The 21278-nt window shown below is 43.6% G+C and overlaps 1 protein-coding gene across 1 annotated transcript in view; it reads right to left on the reverse strand.

The window, feature by feature from the left end:
- DNAJC6 (DnaJ heat shock protein family (Hsp40) member C6) overlaps positions 1 to 5148 on the reverse strand; it is a 178040-nt gene extending 172892 nt beyond the window's left edge. Inside the window, exon 1 of the mRNA XM_027537009.1 lies at positions 4954 to 5148. Coding sequence (XP_027392810.1) covers positions 4954 to 5068 — 115 coding nt within the window. The 5' untranslated portion in view covers positions 5069 to 5148. The remainder of the gene's footprint in view (positions 1 to 4953) is intronic.
- Positions 5149 to 21278: the final 16130 nt, after the last annotated feature.

Below are 21278 nucleotides of genomic sequence, written 5' to 3' on the forward strand. Positions count from 1 at the left end.
AGGACTTTCACAGCACACTGCCTAGGTTTGAATCCAAGCTTACTAGTTGTGTAACTTTGAATACGTTACTTACCCTTTTTGTGCTGCAGTTTTCTCATTCATAAAATAGACTGTAAAACAGGGTTATTGTAAGAACTAAACAAAATTAAAATATTCACATGTTTAGGACAAGAGCTGGCACACAATAAGCTGTGCAGCATGCATGTTAACACTTGCTGGTCCATCTCTTTTTTGTAATTTTTTTTTCTGGACATGCCGCAAGACGTGCAGGATCTTTGTTCCCAGACCAGGAATTGAACCTGTGCCTCCTGCAGTGGAAGCAAGGAGCCTTAACCACTGGACCACCAGGGAAGTCCCAGCCCATCTTTTTCAGATGAGAAAACTGAGGCAGAAAGAAGAAAGGAGACTTGCTGAAGGACACACAGCTACATGGTGGCAGAACCTGGATACTGCCTGTCATTGACTTCTCACAAACCCTGGGAGGGAAGTGACATCCTCTTCCTTCTATCAGTGAGAGCCTGGAAGGCAGACAGCTTAGTAACCTGCTCATCACACAAGCTGGCAAATAGGAGAGTTAAGATTGAAAATCCCACATTCGCTGTCTTTAAAGCCTTTGCACATCCCACTAGGCTGTTCTCAAGCATTAGCGTACATCAGAATGACTGCTGGGGTTGGTTAAGCATAGGCCGCTGGGCCCTACCTCCAGAGTTTCTGATTGGGTAGCTCTGTGGTGGGGGGCCAGGGATTGGCATTTCTGACAAGTTCTGGAGAGACTGTTGCTGCTAGTCTGGAGCCTGCATTGCCTACAATCAGGCACCTGTATGCAGAACAGAGAGTAGAAGGGATGGGGCCCAAAGGTTATGGGTCCCACCCCAGCAAAGGCTTGGTTACTCTCCTGGGCCTAGCAAACATACTTTGCATTTACATGGTCCTTTGATAGTTATGATCTCATCTGATCTTTCCAACATCCCTACGTAGTGATCATTATCCCCATTCATTGTGATTTGTTTGTAGGGACATATGGTTAAGAAAATGGCAGTGAGAGCATAAACCACAGGTCACCTGACAAGTGTTCTGTTCTTCCCTCCAAGTAACTGATCCTGGAAACACTACCTGCTGATGGAGACTGACTCCAGTTCCAACTTGTGACTTTACAAAGAATAACTTCAATTCAGGCAAGGGCACTTCGGCCCACCACAGTTTGTGGGAGGTAATTTCTGGTGGGAAGAGCATAAGACCCATTTTCTACCATCATTTCAAGGACTAGGAAAGTCTACTGCTCACAAAATACTTCCACCAACTATTTGCTCCCTGCTTGATAGCCTAAAAGCTTTGATATTTGACTAAAATGTGATTCTCTATAAAAGATGAAAGCAATTTGGGGGGTTAATTTCTACTGGAGCACAGCTTGTTCATTTAGAACAGCTTGCATGGTTAGTATAGTTTTTAAAGTTGCTTGGACATATAAGCCAATAACTCATTAGTATCTAGAATATTTCAAGAACTTCTATAAGTAGATAAGAAAAAAACAAACCCCCAAGAAAAAAATGGGAAAAGACATAAACAGGCATTCACACATGTCTTAGTCACATATGGCCAATATTCATATGAAAAAATCCTCAGCTTCATTATTTGTCAATATAATGAATTTGTCAAATTCAATATAAAACAACCAGGCAGTACACTTCATACCCATCAAAAAGGCAGACATCACTGAGTGTTAGCAAGGAAGTAAGGAATCGATATATATATATATCCTAGAGGATTCAATTATTACTTATCCATTCATGTATTGTTACCCAATAAATAAATAAACATATTTACATTCATCTTCTACATTCAGGATACAATGTTAAGCTGAAAAGATGCCAGGGATTCACAGAAGCTATGCTACTTCTCACCTGTAATCTCCTGGTGGAAAAAAAGGGGGTAAGGGGAGAGAAGGATACTGACATGGAAGGCCTTCCAGTTGGCCCAGAAGGGACTGCTGCCCCTAAGGAGCTTCCAGTCATGTTTCACCCCACCACCCACTGAACTTCCCATATTTGGGGTGTGATCATATGGTTGAATATCTGGACTAAAATTAATAAAAATAACCACCACCTGTGAGCTACTATGTACCAAGCACTTTATATACATTAACCCATTTAATCATCACAGTAACCTAAGACAGGAATATCATTCCTACCTTACATATGATAGATAAATGAGCTTTAGAAAGATTCAGCACCCGGCCCAAGATCACACCATTTATTAGTGTGCCACTCATCAGTGGCAGCTTTAAATCACAGTCTGTCTGGCACCAAACCATATGATTATAGATGCCCTAAGTGATGTTGACATCATCATGAGAAATTCAGGCCACCTTTAAGGAAAATTTAATAAAGTTTGGATATGGATTTCACTCATTGCATAATATTCATTCATTTTACTTCTTCCTTCTATGAGTATAGATATTGGAACATGTTTATTTTGTCTGACGTGGAAGAAAGGAAGCTGTGTGGATAACCAGGCCTAAAACAGCCACATACCAGTCCTATGAACTTCTGCAAGTTACCCAGTCTCTTGCTTCACTTTCCTCATCTCTAAAATGGGGGAAATAAATACCATCCATCCTCCTTCTTTCCAAGGTTTGTTAACATCTAAACAAGACCTCATAGTTGAGCTATTCTGTAAACTGTAAAGTATCATATAAGACATTTTAATGGCCTCATCTCCAGGTTGGGGTGGGGGGAAATAGGGAAATACAGTGATCAGCCAAGATCCTACTGAAGAAGAGAGGTGTGGCATGGCAGTGGGCCCTGGGAATCCACGGGTGAAGTCTAGGGTGGGAACAGAGAAGAGGAGAGGGTGGCTGTGTACACAGTATACACCTGGGTTTAAAAACTGTAAAACTAGAAAACTTATCCTCACCCAATTCACTGCAGTGGGAATATCGGTTTATTCCTCTTTTGTAAAACATTCACACAATACCCGGAGTAACATTATGCATGTAAGTATCACTAAAGCAATACTTGTTGCAATTCCCAATCTATTCAACTACTCAGGCAAGCTAAAAAAAAAAGGGGGGGGGTCAGCTTTCAGACCTACTAAGTTTCAGCAACCGTTTGATGCAAGGGGAAAGGAATTTAATTGGCATACTGACTAAAAGTAAGAATACATCCTTTGAAAGCTCGCAAGATGACAATGCCAAGCCACAGAGTCTCCCTAACTTGAAAAGCTTGTTTCTAACACAATAAATAAATATTTGAAAATTGTTTTTGCCCTTTGTCAAATTTCTCTTTAGAATGCTTACTATGTGCCCGCACTTTACAATTATTAACTCATTAATTCATTTAATCTTCCAAACAACCCTGGGGTGGAGGGGGGTGGTGACGCCAACACCAGTGACAGGGCCCTGGTGCAGCCTGCCTCTGGCCCTGGTCGGCCATTTTAGAGCTCAAGGCATGTTAGCCTCGGAAGAAGAATGCTCACATGATGGAAACAGATGAAAAGGACAAGACAGGACACACACACACACAAGCAAACAGGTATCTTAAAAGTACCAAATCCTGACTTAGCTTGGTGGGAGATGCAAAGATGAAGCGGATGAGAACTTGCCTACATGGAACCTATAACAGCAGATGAACAGTGACGAATGCCCTATGGATGACAAAATTCCAAAAGAGAGGCTACAGGTGGCATGAACCCCAGGAAAGGCTTCCCAGAGGAGATGGCATTTGTGCTAGTCCTGAGGGATGGGTAGGAACTGGCCAGGCTGAGAGACCAACGCATGGCCACTGCAGATAGAGAGAACGCAGTGAGCCAGCATATCGGATCAGGCCCCTGTGCTCAGAACATGCCGGCAACGTGCAGTGCCTTCCCAGCTCACTTGGAATAAAATCCCAACTCCTTGTCACATCCTACTCAGACCCTGAACAGGCCCTGTCGCCCTTACTTTCCCCTTGCTAAGCTCAGGCACTGGGATGCTTTCCACCTGTTATTGCCTCTGGCAGGATGCTCTAACCCTGGCTCCATGCTGGAGTAACTCCGGATCAGTCTTCAGGCTCCACTGCAATGGCACCGCCTCAGAGACCCTCCCTGGCCACCTTCCATGTAAGCCAGGGCCCCTCTACCTTTTTGCCTCTCCCAGCAGATGATCTGATTCCTGCCAAGTACACACGGCAATTTGTAATGGGGATTTTTACCGGTCTGACGTGTGTAATGTCGGTTCCCCCTCTGGAAGTAGTTCCATGAGCTGCGGCCTTGTCTATTTGGTTCTCTCCCGGCCCTGACACACTGGAGAGCTCAATAAACATTTTGGAATGAATGAAAGCAGTAAGTCAGTGATTGAATACATGTGAGTGAAGGCCTAGTTGAGGACAAGGTAGAATGTGTTTGGGAAATAGGTAATCGTTACTAGAGTGTACATGATAACAGGTTGGAAAGGGGGTGGGTCCAGATAGGGAGGACCTCAAACGCAGACCTGGATCGGATTAATTCCCCCAAAGGGTACTGCATTGCAGGTGCGGGCCAGGTGTTCGGGGGTGGGGGATACAAACTGTTTCTCCGAGGCACCCCGGATTCTCTCTGCTCAGAGCCAAACGGACACACAGGGACTTCTTCGGGAAATAAACAAGCTGCAACCACCTGAGCCAAGGGGAGATGCTCAGGGGTGGAGGGGGATGGAGGGGCGTGAAGAGGACTGTCTTTGAGCGACCCCGGGGGAGCTCCGGTACTGGTCTAGTCCCTGCGGCCAAGGATCAGGGTGGAGGGTCGCCCAGGCAGGGCCAGACATCCAGGCGGCGTCGCCCCCGCCCGTGGGCCCCGGGGAGTTCAGGGGGGTGAGTTGGGGGCCGAGAACCCAGCGGGAGATGCCACCTACGGCCTTCGGGGCCACCACAGCCCCCCAGCAGTCGAAGGCCGGCGCCCGCAGAGCGCAGTAACAGGTCCGGCGGCCGCGCCCACACTCACCCTGCGCAGCCTTGGAAGCCGAGCGCGTCCGCCAGAGCCGCCGGGTCGCCTTCCACGGCCGCAGCGAAGAAAACAGCCTCCGGCTCTTCTTGCCGCTCTTCTCAGTTGCTCCCATCTGTGCGCCCGCACCCCTCCCCCGCCGCCCGCCGCCCGCCGCCGCCCGAGGGTCGCCTCCCGCTTCCCCGGCTGCCGCGCGTCTGCCAGGTGCCTGGCCGTCGCGGGGGAGGACGCGGCCGCGGGGGGAGGAGCTTGCGGTCGGGTTGGGGACGGGGGCGGGGGATCGGGTGGGGGGGGCACCGCGCTCGCGCCGAGCCTGAGGGCGCTGTCGGCCGAGGCGGGGGCGCTGTCGGGATGCGCCAGCCGGGGGAAGCGCTCAGCAGCTCACGGCTCAATGCTTGTCATTCGTCCTTGATTCCGGAGGTGTCGACAGATTGCCCGACTACAGCTCGGCATTATTAATTAACACAAAAACCCCTGGAATATGCGCTGATTTTTATCCCCAGATTACAAATGAGAAGATTGAAGCTCCGAAAGGTCAGGTAATTGACCGGGAGATCACAGTCTCTAAACCATGCAGATTCCTAAGTCCTCGGCTCTAACTGCATTTGTTCATTCCTTTCTACTTCCTCAGGATGATTCCACGTTATGTTCGAATTTTTTTTTTAAGTGTGATAGATATTCCTGTTTTCTTCATATAACAGATTAAGAATCACCTGTTTCTCTCTCTCTTTTTTAAGAACCTAGTCTATGTCCAGGGACTTTTACACACATGCCATTAAACCTCATAGTACCGCTGTGGGTAGGAAGCATTTACCCATTTGCCAGATGAGGAAACTGAAATGTCAGAGCTGAGGTCGCCCAGCCTTCTCACCACTTTGTCTCTGGAGTGATTTTGCTTGCAGTTGGGGGAGTCCAAGAGAAGAAGAGCAAAACCAAGATTACTTAACAGGGCCTGGCTGCAATAGTAATAGCTCATGTGTATAGAATGCCTTTCATGTGTCGGGTTTTGCATACTTTATTTAACTCTCCCAATGATACTCATGGGAGAGAAATTATTAATATCTATGCTTAACAGAGGGCTTCCCAGGTGGAGCTAGTGGTAAAGAATCCACCTGCCAGTGCTGGAGACACAAGAGTCAGTGTTTGGTCCCTGGGTGGGGAAGATCCTCTGGAGTAGGGAATGGCAACCTATACCAGTATTCTTGCCTCAAAAATTCCATGGGCAGAGGAGCCTGGCAGGCTACAGTCCCTGGGGTGGCAAACAACTGGACAGGACCGAGCACATATATCCATATATACACTTAACAGATGGGGGAAACTGAGCATCAGAGAGGTCAGGTTACATATATAAAGCCTTAATAAAGTTTCTATGTTAGGCTGAATCATGCCATTTTTGTAGGTTCAAACAAAAAGCTCAATTTATTATAGGATAGTTTCACCAAATGATCAAAATTTAAATAACCAAAGGAGGCAACTGATAACTCAATGCATCTAGATGATACACTGAGAAACATATATATATATACATATATATATATATATGTTTCAGGACTTCCCTGGTGGCCACCTTCCATCCCTGAGTTGGGAAGATTCCCCTGGAGAAGGGTATGGCAACCTACTCCAGTATTATTGCCTGGAGAATTCCATGGACAAAGGGGCCTAATGGGCTACAGTCCATGGGGATTGCAAAGAGTAAGACACAACTAAGCAACTAACGCTTTCATTTTTTTCATATATGTTTAAGAGTCTTTGTCAGTGATAAACTGTTGAAGTTGATTTTATATTGGTAAGAAAATATCCAAGTTTTAGAAAATACATACTAAGATATTTATGAGTAAATAGTCATGATACATTTAATTTTCCTTCAAGTGCTTTACCAAAGAAGTTTCATATATATGTTTGCGGAGAGGGGAGAAGCAAATGATAAGGCAAATACAGGAAAATCATAATAATACATGAATCTGTATAAAGAGTATATGGGTGTGCTTTGTACTATTCTTTATTCTTGCAACTTTTCTGTAAGATTTCGATTTATTCCCAGGTGAAAGGGTAAAACAACCTTTGTTGCATAGAAAAAGAAAATAAAGTGGGAAGACTCACTGTACCTGATATTAAGGCCTACTATAAGGCTATATTTATCAAAACAATGTGGTCTTGCCAGAGGGATAGATGCATAGATCAGTAAATAACTCGAAAAACAGGCCTATACATGTATACCCAACAGATTTTTGACAAGGATGCAAAAGCAGTGCAATGGAGGACAAACAGCTGTTTCAACAAATAAGGCTGAAGCAAATGGACATGTGTTGGCAAAAAAAAAAAAAATTACCTTGACGTAACCTCACACCTTATATGAAAGTCTAGAAAATGGATTATAGACTTAAATGTAGAATTATAAAACTTCTAGGGACAAATAAGAGTAAATCATCTGTGATCTGGAATACAACAGAGAGGTATCACCAAATGCATGATCCATACAAGAAAAGGCTGATAAATTGGATTCTATAAAAATTAAATACTTTTGCTCTGTGAAAGACCCTTTTAAGAGGATGAAAATACAAGCTACAAAATGGACAAAAAATCCTTATCCAACAAAGGACTAGTATTTATAATATATAAAGAATCTCAAAACTCAGCATTAAAAAATCCAATTAGAAAACATGCGGGACTTACTTTCCTCATAGTTCAGAGGTTAACAATCCACCTGCCAAAGCAGGGGACACAGGTTTAATACTTGGTCCAGGAAGATCCCGCATGTCACGGGGCAACAAAGTCCATGTTCCATAACTACTGAACTTGCACTCTAGAGCCCATGCTCTGCAACAGGAGAAGCCACCACAATGAGAAGCATGCATACCACATTGAAAAATACCCCTGCTGGCTACAACTACGGAAAGCCCGTGCAACAGTGAAGATCCAGCACAGTCAAATATAAATAAATTTTTAAAAAATTTAATTGGAAATGTGCAAAAGACTTGAGCAGATATTTCAGTAGAGAGGATGGACATACAAATGTCAAATAAGCACATGAAAAGCTACCCAGAACCATTAGCTATTAAGGAAATACAAATTAAAACCACAATGATATATTAGTGCATACATGAAGATCTTTTTTCTACAGTTCTTCTGTGTATTCTTGCCACCTCTTCTTGATATCTTCTGCTTCTGTTAGGTCCATACAATTTCTGTCCTTTATCGAGCCCATCTTTGCATGAAATGTTCCCTTGATATCTCTGATTTTCTTGAAGAGATCTCTAGTCTTTCCCATTCTGTTGTTTTCCTCTATTTCTTTGCATTGATTGCTGAGGAAGGCTTTCTTATCTCTTCTTGCTATTCTTTGGAACTCTGCATTCAGATGCTTATATCTTTCCTTTTCTCCTTTGCTTTTCGCTTCTCTTCTTTTCACAGCTATTTGTAAGGCGTCCCCAGACAGCCATTTTGCTTTTTTGCATTTCTTTTCCATGGGAATGGTCTTGATCCCTGTCTCCTGTACAATGTCACGAATCTCATTCCATAGTTCATCAGGTACTCTATCAGATCTAGGCCCTTAAATCTATTTCTCACTTCTACTGTATAATCATAAGGGATTTGTTTAGGTCATACCTGAATGGTCTAGTGGTTTTCCCTACTTTCTTCAATTAAAGTCTGAATTTGGTAATAAGGAGTTCATGATCTGAGCCACAGTCAGCTCCTGGTCTTATTTTTACTGACTGTATAGAGCTTCTCCATCTTTGGCTGCAAAGAATATAATCAGTCTGATTTTGGTGTTGACCATCTGGTGATGTCCATGTGTAGAGTCTTCTCTTGTGTTGTTAGAAGAGGGTGTTTGCTATGACCAGTGTGTTCTCTTGGCAAAACTCTATTAGTCTTTGCCCTGCTTCATTCCGTATTCCAAGGCCAAATTTGCCTGTTACTCCAGGTGTTTCTTGACTTCCTACTTTTGCATTCCAGTCACCTATAATACAAAAAAGATCTTCATGTCCCAGATAATCACGATGCTGTGATCACTGACCTAGAGCCAGACATCCTGGAATGTGAAGTCAAGTGGGCCTTAGAAAGCATCACTACGAACAAAGCTAGTGGAGGTGATGGAATTCCAGTTGAGCTATTTCAAATCCTGAAAGATGATGCTGTGAAAGTGCTGCACTCAACATGCCAGCAAATTTGGAAAACTCAGCAGTGGCCACAGGACTGGAAAAGGTCGGTTTTCATTCCAATCCCAAAGAAAGGCAATGCCAAAGAATGCTCAAACTACCGCACAATTGCACTCATCTCACATGCTAGTAAAGTAATGCTCAAAATTCTCCAAGCCAGGCTTCAGCAACATGTGAACCATGAATTTCCTGATGTTCAAGCTGGTTTTAGAAAAGGCAGAGGAACCAGAGATCAAATTGCCAACATCTGCTGGATCATGAAAAAAGCAAGAGAGTTCCAGAAAAACATCTAGTTCTGCTTATTGACTATGCCAAAGCCTTTGTGTGGATCACAATAAACTGTGGGAAATTCTGAAAGAGATGGGAATACCAGACCACCTGACCTGCCTCTTGAGAAATCTGTATGCAGGTCAGTTAGAACTGGACATGGAACAACAGACTGGTTCCAAATAGGAAAAGGAGTACGTCAAGGCTGTATATTGTCACCCTGCTTGTTTAACTTATATGCAGAGTACACCATGAGAAACGCTAGACTGGAAGAAACACAAGCTGGAATCAAGATTGCCAGGAGAAATATCAATAACCTCAGATATACAGATGACACCACCCTTATGGCAGAAAGTGAAGAGGAACTCAAAAGCCTCTTGATGAAAGTGAAAGTGGAGAGTGAAAAAGTTGGCTTAAAGCTCAACATTCAGAAAACGAAGATCATGGCATCTGGTACCATCACTTCATGGGCAATAGACGGGGAAACAGTGGAAACAGTGTCAGACTTTATTTTTCTGGGCTCCAAAATCACTGCAGATGGTGACTGCAGCCATAAAATTAAAAGACTCTTACTCCTTGGAAGGAAAGTTATGTCCAACCTAGATAGCATATTCAAAAGCAGAGACATTACTTTGCCAACAAATGTCCGTCTAGTCAAGGCTATGGTTTTTCCAGTGGTCATGTATGGAAGTAAGAGTTGGACTGTGAAGAAGGCTGAGTGCCGAAGAATTGATGCTTTTGAACTGTGGTGTTGGAGAAGACTCTTGAGAGTCCCTTGGACTGCAAGGAGATCCAACCAGTCCATTCTGAAGGAGATCAGCCCTGGGATTTCTTTGGAAGGAATGATGCTAAAGCTGAAACTCCAGTCCTTTGGCCACCTCATGCGAAGAGTTGACTCATTGGAAAAGACTCTGATGCTGGGAGGGATTGGGGGCAAGAGGAAAAGGGGACGACAGAGGATGAGATGGCTGGATGGCATCACTGACTCGATGGACGTGAGTCTGAATGAACTCCGGGAGTTGGTGATGGACAGGGAGGCCTGGCGTGCTGCAATTCATGGGGTCACAAAGAGTCAGACACGACTGAGCAACTGAACTCAACTGATTAGAATAGCTAAAATGAAAAATAATGATAACACCAAATGCTGGTGAGGATGCAGAGGGAGAAACTGGATCATTTATACATTGCTGGTAGGAATATAAATGGCACAGCCACTTTGGAAAATAATTTGGCAATTTCTTATAAAACTAAACTTGGGCTCTAAAATCACTGCCGACTGTGACTGCAACCATGAAGTTAAAAGACACTTGCTTCTTTGAAGAAAAACTATGACAAACCTAGACAGCATATTAAAAAGCAGAGATATCACTTTGCCAACAAAGGTCCACATAGTCACAGCTATGGTTTGTCCAGAAGTCATGTACATATGTGAGAGGTGAACTGTAAAGAAGGCCAAGCACCAAAGAATTGATGCTTTCAAACTGTGTGCTGAAGACTCAAGTCTTGAGAGTCCCTTGGACAACAAGGAGATCAAACCAGTCAATCCTGAAGGAAATCAACCCTGAATATTCATTGCAAGGACTGATGCTGAAACTCTAATACTTTGGCCACGTGATGTGAAGAGCCGACTCATTGGAAAAGGCCATGATGCTTGGAAAGATTGAGGGCAAGAGGAGAAGGAGGCAACAGAGGATGAAATGATTGGATGGCATCACCAATTCAATGGACTTGAGTTTGAGCAAACTCAGGGAAATAGCGAAGGACAGAGAAATCTGGCGGTTCATGCGGTTGCAAAAAGTGAGACATGACTTGGCAACTGAACAACAGCAACAAATAAAACTAAACACAACTACCATAAGACCCGACAATTACACTCTTGGGTACTTATCCCAGAAAAAAGTGAAAACTTATGTTCACACAAAAACATATACAACAATGTTTATAGTAGCTTTATTTGTAATAGCCCCAAACTAGAAACAACCCAGATATCAGATATCCTTTGATGGGTAAATGGTTAAACAAACTGTGGTATATCCCTGGCAAGGAATGCTAAGCAATAAAAAGTAACAAAGCTAGTGCTACAGGCAATAAGCTAAATGAATCTCCAGGGAATTATGCTGAGTGACTAAAACCAATCCCCAAAGTTACATACTATATGGTTCCATTTATGTAGTATTCTTGAAATGGCAAAAATTATGTAAATCAGAGACAGATCATGGTTGCCAGGGATGAGGGAGGTGAGTATGGCTATGAAAGTACAACAAGAGGGACTTTGCTGGTGGTCCAGTGGCTAAGACTCTGGGTTCCAAATGCAGGGACCCTGAGTTCAATCCCTGGTCAGGGAGCTAGATCCCACAGATGCTGCAACTCAGAGTTTGTGTGCTACACCTAAGACCCAGCACAGCTAAATAAATTTAAAAAGAAAATTTTTTTAAGTACAGCAGGAGAGAGAGACCTGTGGTGATGGAACTGTTCTGTATCTTGTCTATATCAGTGTCTATACTGTGATATTAGACTACAGTTTTGCACAATGTTCCCACTAGGGGCAATGCATAAAGCTGTACATAGAATCTCTGTATTATTTTTTACAACTGCATGTGAATCTACAATATTTTTAAATTAAAAGTTTCATTTTTAAAAAATGACAGGTCTGCAATTCATATAGTTCACTCTAATGTCTAAATCGTGATTGAACCAAGATTCCACCAAGGTCCACACCTTCATGGCCACACTAGGCTTTCTCTTGACTGCTGGCTCACTGTGAAAGGCCAAGGATCTGCTGCTAGGTTCCAGGGAGGAGGGAAGGAGGACTCAGAAAGGTCACAGGAGCATGGAGACCCAGGTCAGTCAGGGAGTGTTAAACGACTCTCTTGGGTTTGTTTTTATTTAACGTATTTATTTGGCTACGCCACGTCTTAGCTGTGACACATGGGATCTTCCTTGTGTTAACTCAGAATCTTTCCTTGTGGTGCTCAGGCTACTTTCTAGTCGTGGCACGCTGGCTCCAGAGCACAGGCTCCGTAGTTGTGGTGCATAGGCTTAGTTTCCCTGACATATGTGGGATCTTAGTTCCCTGACCTGGAATCACTGGAAGGCAGATTCTTAACCACTGGAGCACCAGGGAACAAACAGGATTCTCCTGTTTGAAATGAGTTCCTTGGAGGTAAGCGACACTGTGAAAGTAATTATGGGCCAGATCTATTCTGTTCTTTCTTGAATCCAAAAAGAGTAGGAAGATATAAATATGAAATAAAGAAGGGAGGTGGGAGAAACCACGAAGAGGGTAGAAATCAAGAGGTATCCTCTCTCTTAGCAATGAGCTGCATTTTTCTGTACATCAGCCTTCATTCTCCATAGCACCTAAAGTCTAAACAAATAATTCCTTAGAAGAAATGATCTAATGAACAAAGCTACTTAGAAATAGCAGACACGTGCCAGCAACTCACACCCTAGAGAAGGGTTACCTCTGCTCCTAGGACTTCTTACTTGCCTTGGGGTTCAGTTCAGTTCAGTTCAGTCGCTCAGTCATGTCCAGCTCTTCGCAACCCCATGAATCGCAGCACGCCAGGCCTCCCTGTCCATCACCAACTCCCGGAGTTCACTCAGACTCATGTCCATCGAGTCAGTGATGCCATCGAGCCATCTCATCCTCTGCTGTCCCCTTCTCCTTCTGCCCTCAATCCCTCCCAGCATCAGAGTCTTTTCCAATGAGTCAACTCTTCGCATGAGGTGGCCAAAGGACTGGAGTTTCAGCTTTAGCATCATTCCTTCCAAAGAAATCCCAGGGCTGATCTCCTTCAGAATGGACTGGTTGAATCTCCTTGCAGTCCAAGAGACTCTCAAGAGTCTTCTCCAACACCACACTTCAAAAGCATCAATTCTTCGGCACTCAGCCTTCTTCACAGTCCAACTCTGACTTCCATACATGACCACTGGAAAAACCATAGCCTTGACTAGACGGACCTTTGTTGGCAAAGTAATGTCTCTGCTTTTGAATATGCTATCTAGGTTGGTCATAACTTGCCTTCCAAGGAGTAAGCGTGTTTTAATTTCATGGCTGCAGTCACCATCTGCAGTGATTTTGGAGCCCAGAAAAATAAAGTCTGACCCTGTTTCCACTGTTTCCCCATCTATTTCCCATGAAGTGATGGGACCGGATGCCATGATCTTCGTTTTCTGAAAGTTCAGCTTTAAGCCAACTTTTTCACTCTCCACTTTCACTTTCATCAAGAGGCTTTTTAGTTCCTCTTCACTTTCTGCCATAAGGGTTGTGTCATCTGCATATCTGAGGTTATTGATATTTCTCCCGGCAATCTTGATTCCAGTTGTGCTTCTTCCAGCCCAGCGTTTCTCATGATGTACTCTGCATAGAAGTTAAATAAGCAGGGTGATAATATACAGCCTTGACGAACTCCTTTTCCTATTTGGAACCAGTCTGTTGTTTCATGTCCAGTTCTAACTGTTGCTTCCTGATCTGCATACAGATTTCTCAAGAGGCAGGTCAGGTGGTCTGGTATTCCCATCTCTTTCAGAATTTTCCACAGTTTATTGTGATCCACACAGTCAAAGGTTTTGGCATAGTCAATAAAGCAGAACTAGATGTTTTTCTGGAACTCTCTTGCTTTTTCCATGATCCAGCAGATGTTGGCAATTTGATCTCTGGTTCCTCTGCCTTTTCTAAAACCAGCTTGAACATTAGGAAATTCACGGTTCACATGTTGCTGAAGCCTGGCTTGGAGAATTTTGAGCATTACTTTACTAGCATGTGAGATGAGTGCAATTGTGTGGTAGTTTGAGCATTCTTTGGCATTACCTTTCTTTGGGATTGGAATGAAAACTGACCTTTTCCAGTCCTGTGGCCACTGCTGAGTTTTCCAAATTTGCTGGCATATTGAGTGCAGCACTTTCACAGCATCATCTTTCAGGATTTGAAATAGCTCAACTGGAATTCCATCACCTCCACTAGCTTTGTTCATAGTGATGCTTTCTAAGGCCCACTTGACTTCACATTCCAGGGTGTCTGGCTCTAGATGAGTGATCACACCACTGTGATTATCTGGGTCGTGAAGATCTTTATTGTACAGTTCTTCTGTGTATTTTTGGGGTAAGGACACTTAAATCTAATCCTGAATACTCGAACCATCTGCAAAATACTAGTTATGTCCCTCCCCCTCATGGCTTACTATTTTAATCACCACCACATCCACCCCCATTCATTAATGGAATTTAACCAGACGACCTAGAAGTTTCCTTCCAGGGCTTCTCACCATCCTTCCCTGCACGTGTCCCACTGGTCTTAGAATACTGCTAAGCATCAGTAACCCAAGTTGGCCTGGCTTGGAGACTTACCTTTTCTTCTGTTCTTTGGCATATCCAGTGGATTATAGTTGCTCCTTGGAGGGGTACATTTGCTCGCTGCTTAGATTCACAAGTCAGGACAGCATGAGGGAGACATTCTTCAGCTTGCCCTTTTAGTCCAAATGTCATGTGATTTCATGACACCCCTCCAGCTTGGAGCTGGAACCAGGTCAAAAGTCTCTGGCTCCCAAAGTCACAGACTGCTTCAGGCAGATCCAGTGGGAAGCCTTATCTGCAGTCCCTGGAGCCCATGGGGAAAGAATTTAGTCTGGGAGAAGATCTTCCACCCTAGTAGAAACACTCAAGTGCCCTGGGCACATTCATGAGCACTAGCAACATAGAATTTCTTTTCAAATGTCAAAAGTGCAAAACAAATGTTGGGCATAGGACAGAAAGAAAAGAACCTCCCCCAAAGCCTGAATTTCATTCATGTCATTGGATTTACAAAGCTAAGTCCAGCAATGCTCAAAGTTGATAGGATACAAGATTCTATGTGTGTATGTGTGGAGAGGGGGCTAACAGAAAGGACCTACACTTCCCAGCTAGGCAGAGCTGTGTGAATCCTGGCTCTGCCACTTACTGTATATGTCACCTTATCCAACTTGCCTAACTTCTCTAAGTCTCAGTTTCCCCATCTGTAAAATGGATTTAGTAAATAGTACCATATCACAACTCACAGGGTTGTGATATGTTTTATTATCATATATAAAGAATTGAATAGGCTCAATGACAAGAAAGGAGCTTATTATAATACTATGTCCACTTAGAGATACAACAGATAAAAAAGAATAGCATCTTCTTTCACAATTAATAAGTGTGTGTGTGTGTTTGTGTGCATGAGTCTCAAGAGAGAGAAATGAAACGATTGATTCTTGGTGAAGATTACATCCTTCAGACTTCATAATTTAACTCTATGTCTGTCTTCTTTTATGTCTGAAGTGTCCTGTTACTCACCCTTCCTTACAGAAAGTTCCAGAATGTAAACTAAACTGTATAACCTAAAAACATCTCAGGTGCCTTTGGAACCACTGGGCGCTGTTTCACGTCACCCCAGTGGCAGTGCCAATAGGACCGTTATTAGCCCAGGAAACAATTCAGAGCAGTCTCCACTTTACACTTATTTTTCAATCTGAAGTTCTGAAGTTCATATTATATTGAAAATAGGTGCTTAAAAGTCTTTCTCACTCCACAGATTAGCGCTCTCATTTTTGCATCTGACTCCTGACTTATTAATCACAAAATTCTCTACGCCCAGCACAGACTTGGTAAAGTAGAGGTTCTCATCAAATGTATACTCATTCTGGTTTTGGTTTATGTCAGAACCAAAGGACTTTATTGCAGGGGAGTGGTGATCGTGAAGTAGTCCAGAGAATGTTGTTGTTTAGTTGCTAAGTTGTGTCTGACTCTTTGTGAACCGATGGAATGTAGCCTGCCAGGCTCTTCCATGGAAATCCAGGAAATCCTCCAGGAAATCCATGGGATTTCCCAGGCAAGAATACTGGAGTGGGTTGCCATTTCCTTCTCCAGGGAATCTTCCCAACCCAGGGATCAAAACTGGGTCTCTTACCATGACAGGTGGATTCTTTGCCACTGAGGCCCAGGGAAGCCCACAGTCCAGAAAACAGGCATAGTAAAAAGTCATTACCACTCTAGGCTGGACTGACAGAAGGAGAAGACATTACAGCAGCCCAGGGGTGGAGTCACTAGAGACTGGAACCAAGGAGATGCCCAGAAGAAACAGCCTCAGCAGAGATTTCAGGAAAATGTTTCCTGACCTGTAACACAATGTGCAGCCCCACATAATCCAGACATCCCACACTTGCAAGGAGTTTTTCCAGAAATCCTCCTTCTCTGTCTCCCTTATGATATGTGGGATTTCAGAGCAGTGGAGAAGAGTGATTAAAGTCACAGAACTTATCACTTCTGGGTAACTAGCTTCTGTGTGCCTTCGTTTTCTCCTCTGTAAAGTTGGGAAATTCGTATATATCTCGAGGGGTAAAAGTTGAAGAAGAAATGTGAGATTACATTTACAAAGCATCTAGGCTTGTCTGGCACAAAGCAAACATTCAAATTATGCTAATCCTCACCCTCCCTTTTTAAATGACACAGAACATGCTATAACAAAAGGCTTTTGTATTCCACCCCTTTCTATTAGAGAAAAACTTTTGTGTGGAGACTAGAAAATCTGTCAAAGGGCAAGGGATCTTTCTGGAAATGTTGGCCATGGCTTAGAGTTTAACTGTATGCCTTGGTGGATGGGAAATGAAATATAAGGTGAATGGTTATCTATAGATGCGTAGTTGGAAAGCCTTCAAGTAGAGAAGGGAAGGGCCATGGGAATGGCTGACGGGTTGAGGGAGGGTGACTTGAGGGTCCCTCCTCTTCTTTCTCCGATCTCCTTGTCAGAGACTTTGGTGAAAATGACAGTCCAATTGTGTAAATTATTTTTTTCCTCACGTCTTTCTATTTTTCTTTTTTCAAGCTTTCTATGTGTGGATCTTGTATAATAAGAAAGATAAATTAAGCACCAACTTTTAGGTCAACTAACAAAGCTGACTCTATTGGCAAGGCTTTAAAATGAATGAGGGACTTCCCCGGCAGTCCAGTGGTTAAGACTCAGATCTTCTACTTCAGGGGACACAGATTCAATCCCTGGTCAGGGAAATAAGATCCCATATGCCAGATGATGTGGCCAAATAAATAAGTATTGTAGTTGCTGGTTAGTTGCTCAGTCATGTCTAACTCTTTTGCAACCCCATGAACTGTATGCAGCCTGCCAGGGTCCTCTGTCCATGGGATTTCCCAGGCAACAATATTGGAGTGGGTTGTCATTTCCTTCTCAAGGGGATCTTCCCAATCTAGGGATCGAACACGTGTTTCCTGCATTGGCAGATGGATTCCTCACCACTGAGCCACCAGAGCAGCCCTAAATAAATTAATAAATAATAAAATGAGTGGTAATAGGAAAATGGAAATAATATGGGTTCCACTGGGGATTCAGCTCTAACCACATGGGATGGTGGTGGCTGTTTCAAACCAGTGTCACCAGCTGGGTCTGCAATCCTGACATCTTTTGTTCTCCTGGAGAGTTCCTTTGCAACACTTAGAATTGTGGTGTAATGCCCTCAGGGAAGGCCTGCATGCTTTTAAATCTTAGAATGTGAAGATACTCCTTTTTTTGTTTGTTTGAGGTATGCTATGCTATGCTATGCTAAGTCGCTTCAGTCATGTCCGACTCTGTGTGACCCCATAGACGGCAGCCCACCAGGCTCTGTCGTCCGTGGGATTCTCCAGGCAAGAACACTGGAGTGGGTTGCCATTTCCTTCCCCAGTGCATGAAAAGAGAAAAGTGAAAGTGAAGTCACTCAGTCGTGTCTGACTCTTAACAACCCCATGGACTGCAGCCCACCAGGCTCCTCCATCCATGGGATTTTCCAGGCAAGAGTACTGGAGTGGGGTGCCATTGCCTTCTCCATGTTTGAGGTATAATTATAGTTAAAATTGGAGTTCTTAACTTCTCTTCTACTTGCTGTTAATCTTGGTTATCAAAGTATCAGTTTGCTTTTGTGACAGAGATGGGTGGTGCTCACCATATCCTCTTCTTCCTGGGCCCCAGCTAGACTACTTTCACAGCCTAACTTGCAGCTGGTCATGGCCAAGTGACTGAGTCTGGCCAAAGGAATGGGGAATAATGATGTACATCACTCAGAAGCCTGGCCTCTGACCGTTCTCACATAACCCTCCATGCTCTCTTTCTTCACAGATCAGCTGACTGGAAGCTGAAGATCCACTGACTGATTTTTGAAGCCCAGAGCTTTCAGAAGGAGGGAGCTGGGTCCCTGAATGACTGCGTGAAACAAATTCCTTCTGCTCTTCCATCAATCACATTGAACTGCAGTGTAAGCAAGGAACACCTTTGCTATGTCTGGCATTGAGATTCTGCAGTTGTTTGTTACAGCAGTCAGAGTACTCTTATAAATACCCCTACAGAGAAGGCATACTGGGGGAGAAATATCTAACTCTGAATGGTATCCCTGGCAACATGGTGCCAGATGGACACTTCCAAGGAAGATTAGCTGGAGCTGCATATCACCATCTCCCAAGGGGCCACAAAAAGCAAATCAGATCATTGGATGTAACCTCTAAGGATAATTTTCTCTCAATTACATTTGCTGGCTTATGTTTCCCTCTTCCACGAATAATTACCTTGGCTTCTTATTTTCAACTGCGGGTTGTTAATGATGATGGAAGGACCTGAACAGGGTGGATACTAAAAGCTGTTACAAAATGGAGAAGGTTTTTGAAAATTTCAGAGGGTTTGCTTCTGTGAGCTTGGCTTGAAATATTACATTGCCTTATCCTGTGATACTAACAGGCCTCCTTTAATTCTTTCTTTCATTAAACAATTACTTTGAACAAATATCCCACTAGTCCCTGATACAGTGGGATATAACTCTGAAAAACTGAACAACTGTGGTTCTTTTACTCAAGGAGTTTATGGTCTAATGGAGAAGAAAGACATTAAATAACCAATTACCCAAACAGATAATCACACAAGTGGAATAGGTGCTATGAAGGAAAAGCCCAGTGTACCAGCAGTGTTAGAACATATAACGGTGGGGGTGGGGGTGTGGTGGCTAAATTCACTGAAAGGGAAACCGCTCCCTGAGAAAATGATGTGAACTTTAAGACCTGTAGGATGACCAGTTGTCCAGGGGAAAAATATATAAGGTATGGGAAGCAGATCTTAATGTAGGAGAACTACAACCTAGATAGCATATTGAAAAGCAGAGACATTACTTTGCCAACAAAGGTCCATCTAGTCAAGGCTATGGTTGTTCTGTGGTCATGTATGGATGTGAGAGTTGGACTGTGAAGAAAGCTGAGTGCCGAAGAATTGATGCTTTTGAACTGTGGTGTTGGAGAAGACTCTTGAGAGTCCCTTGGACTGCAAGGAGATCCAACCAGTCCATTCTGAAGGAGATCAGCCCTGGGATTTCTTTGGAAGGAATGATGCTAAAGCTGAAACTCCAGTCCTTTGGCCACCTCATGCAAAGAGTTGACTCATTGGAAAAGACTCTGATGCTGGGAGGGATTGGGGGCAGGAGGAGAAGGGGACAACAGAGGATGAGATGGCTGGATGGCATCACTGACTCGATGGATGTGAGTCTAAGCAAACTCTGGGAGTTGGTGATGGACAGGGAGGCCTGGCGTGCTGTGATTCATGGGGTCGCAAAGAGTCGGACACAACTGAGTGACTGAACTGAACTGAACATTAATATTACTGATAATATTAACCAATGGTTTTATAATACTTATTATGGCTCAGGTAATACTCTAAGTACTTTACATATGTTCATACATTTAATCCTTTCAGCAATCCTATAAGGTAAGTACTATTATTATTTTCATTTTGCAAATGAAAAAACTGAGGCATAGAAATGTTAATAAGTTGCTAATAAACAGCAAGGGAAGAATTTTCACTCCAACTACCTGGCTCCAGAATTTTGTACTCTTAGTCACAATAGTCTGCTGAGATTTGGTAGATTCTGGGCAGGAACACAGAGGACAGGCATAACTGAAACTTGGTGAGCAAAGGAGAAGATGGCACAAGGTAAAACAGTGAGATGGACTTGGGAATTCTTTCAGGGTAGGGCTTCCCTGGTGGCTCAGTCAATAAAGAATCCGCCTGCAATGCAGGAGACGTGGGTTCGATCCCTGGGTTGGGAAGATCCCCTGGAGGAGGAAATGGCAACCCAATCCAGTATCCTTGCCTGGGAAAATCCATAGACAGAGGAGCCTGGGTGGGCTACAGTCCATGGGGTTACAAGAGTCAGACATGATTTAGGGAGTAAATCACCACCATGGCATACACTAAGAGGTCAATAAAGTCCCCTAAAATTCTGAGCAATCTTGATCTTTATTTTCTCCACGTGAATTTGGTGACCCATGAACTTTGGGGGTCATGACCCTGGGGGATAGAGAGGTGGTCCTGCCCCATTAGCAGCTTGCACATCCTATCAGCCATGATTCTTCCCTATGGAGTTCAGTTCTTTCTTCTGGATAATCGGCCTGGGGGCCACCAGGACATCCTACCCATGGGTTCAATGTACCTGCTTCTTTAATTAGTGTTTTGCTCATGATGCCTGTGACTTCTCAGCCAGCCTGATACACCTCGGTGAGCCCAAGACAAGCTGACTTCATCTAACTCAGTACAATCATTATCCTTGTATACCCTCCTCACACAATTCACCCCTCTTGCAGTCAAGTACAGGAAATGCAAAAAAAAAAGATCAAAGCTTCTAGAGTTATTTTGTTCATTACAGCATCCACTAGACACATGTAGCTATTTGCCTTTACACTTAATTAATAACATTTGATTGAATAAAAATTCCTCAGTTGAACTAGCCACATTTATTTTTGGCTGCACCATGCAGCATATGGGATCTTAGATCCCAGACCAGGGATAGACCCCATGCCCCCTGCATTGGAAGCAGGGAGTTTTAACCCCTGGATCACCAGGGAAGTCCAAACTTGCCACATTAA

Source organism: Bos indicus x Bos taurus, chromosome 3 (assembly GCF_003369695.1).
Source record: "Bos indicus x Bos taurus breed Angus x Brahman F1 hybrid chromosome 3, Bos_hybrid_MaternalHap_v2.0, whole genome shotgun sequence".
Taxonomy (NCBI): domain Eukaryota; kingdom Metazoa; phylum Chordata; class Mammalia; order Artiodactyla; family Bovidae; genus Bos; species Bos indicus x Bos taurus.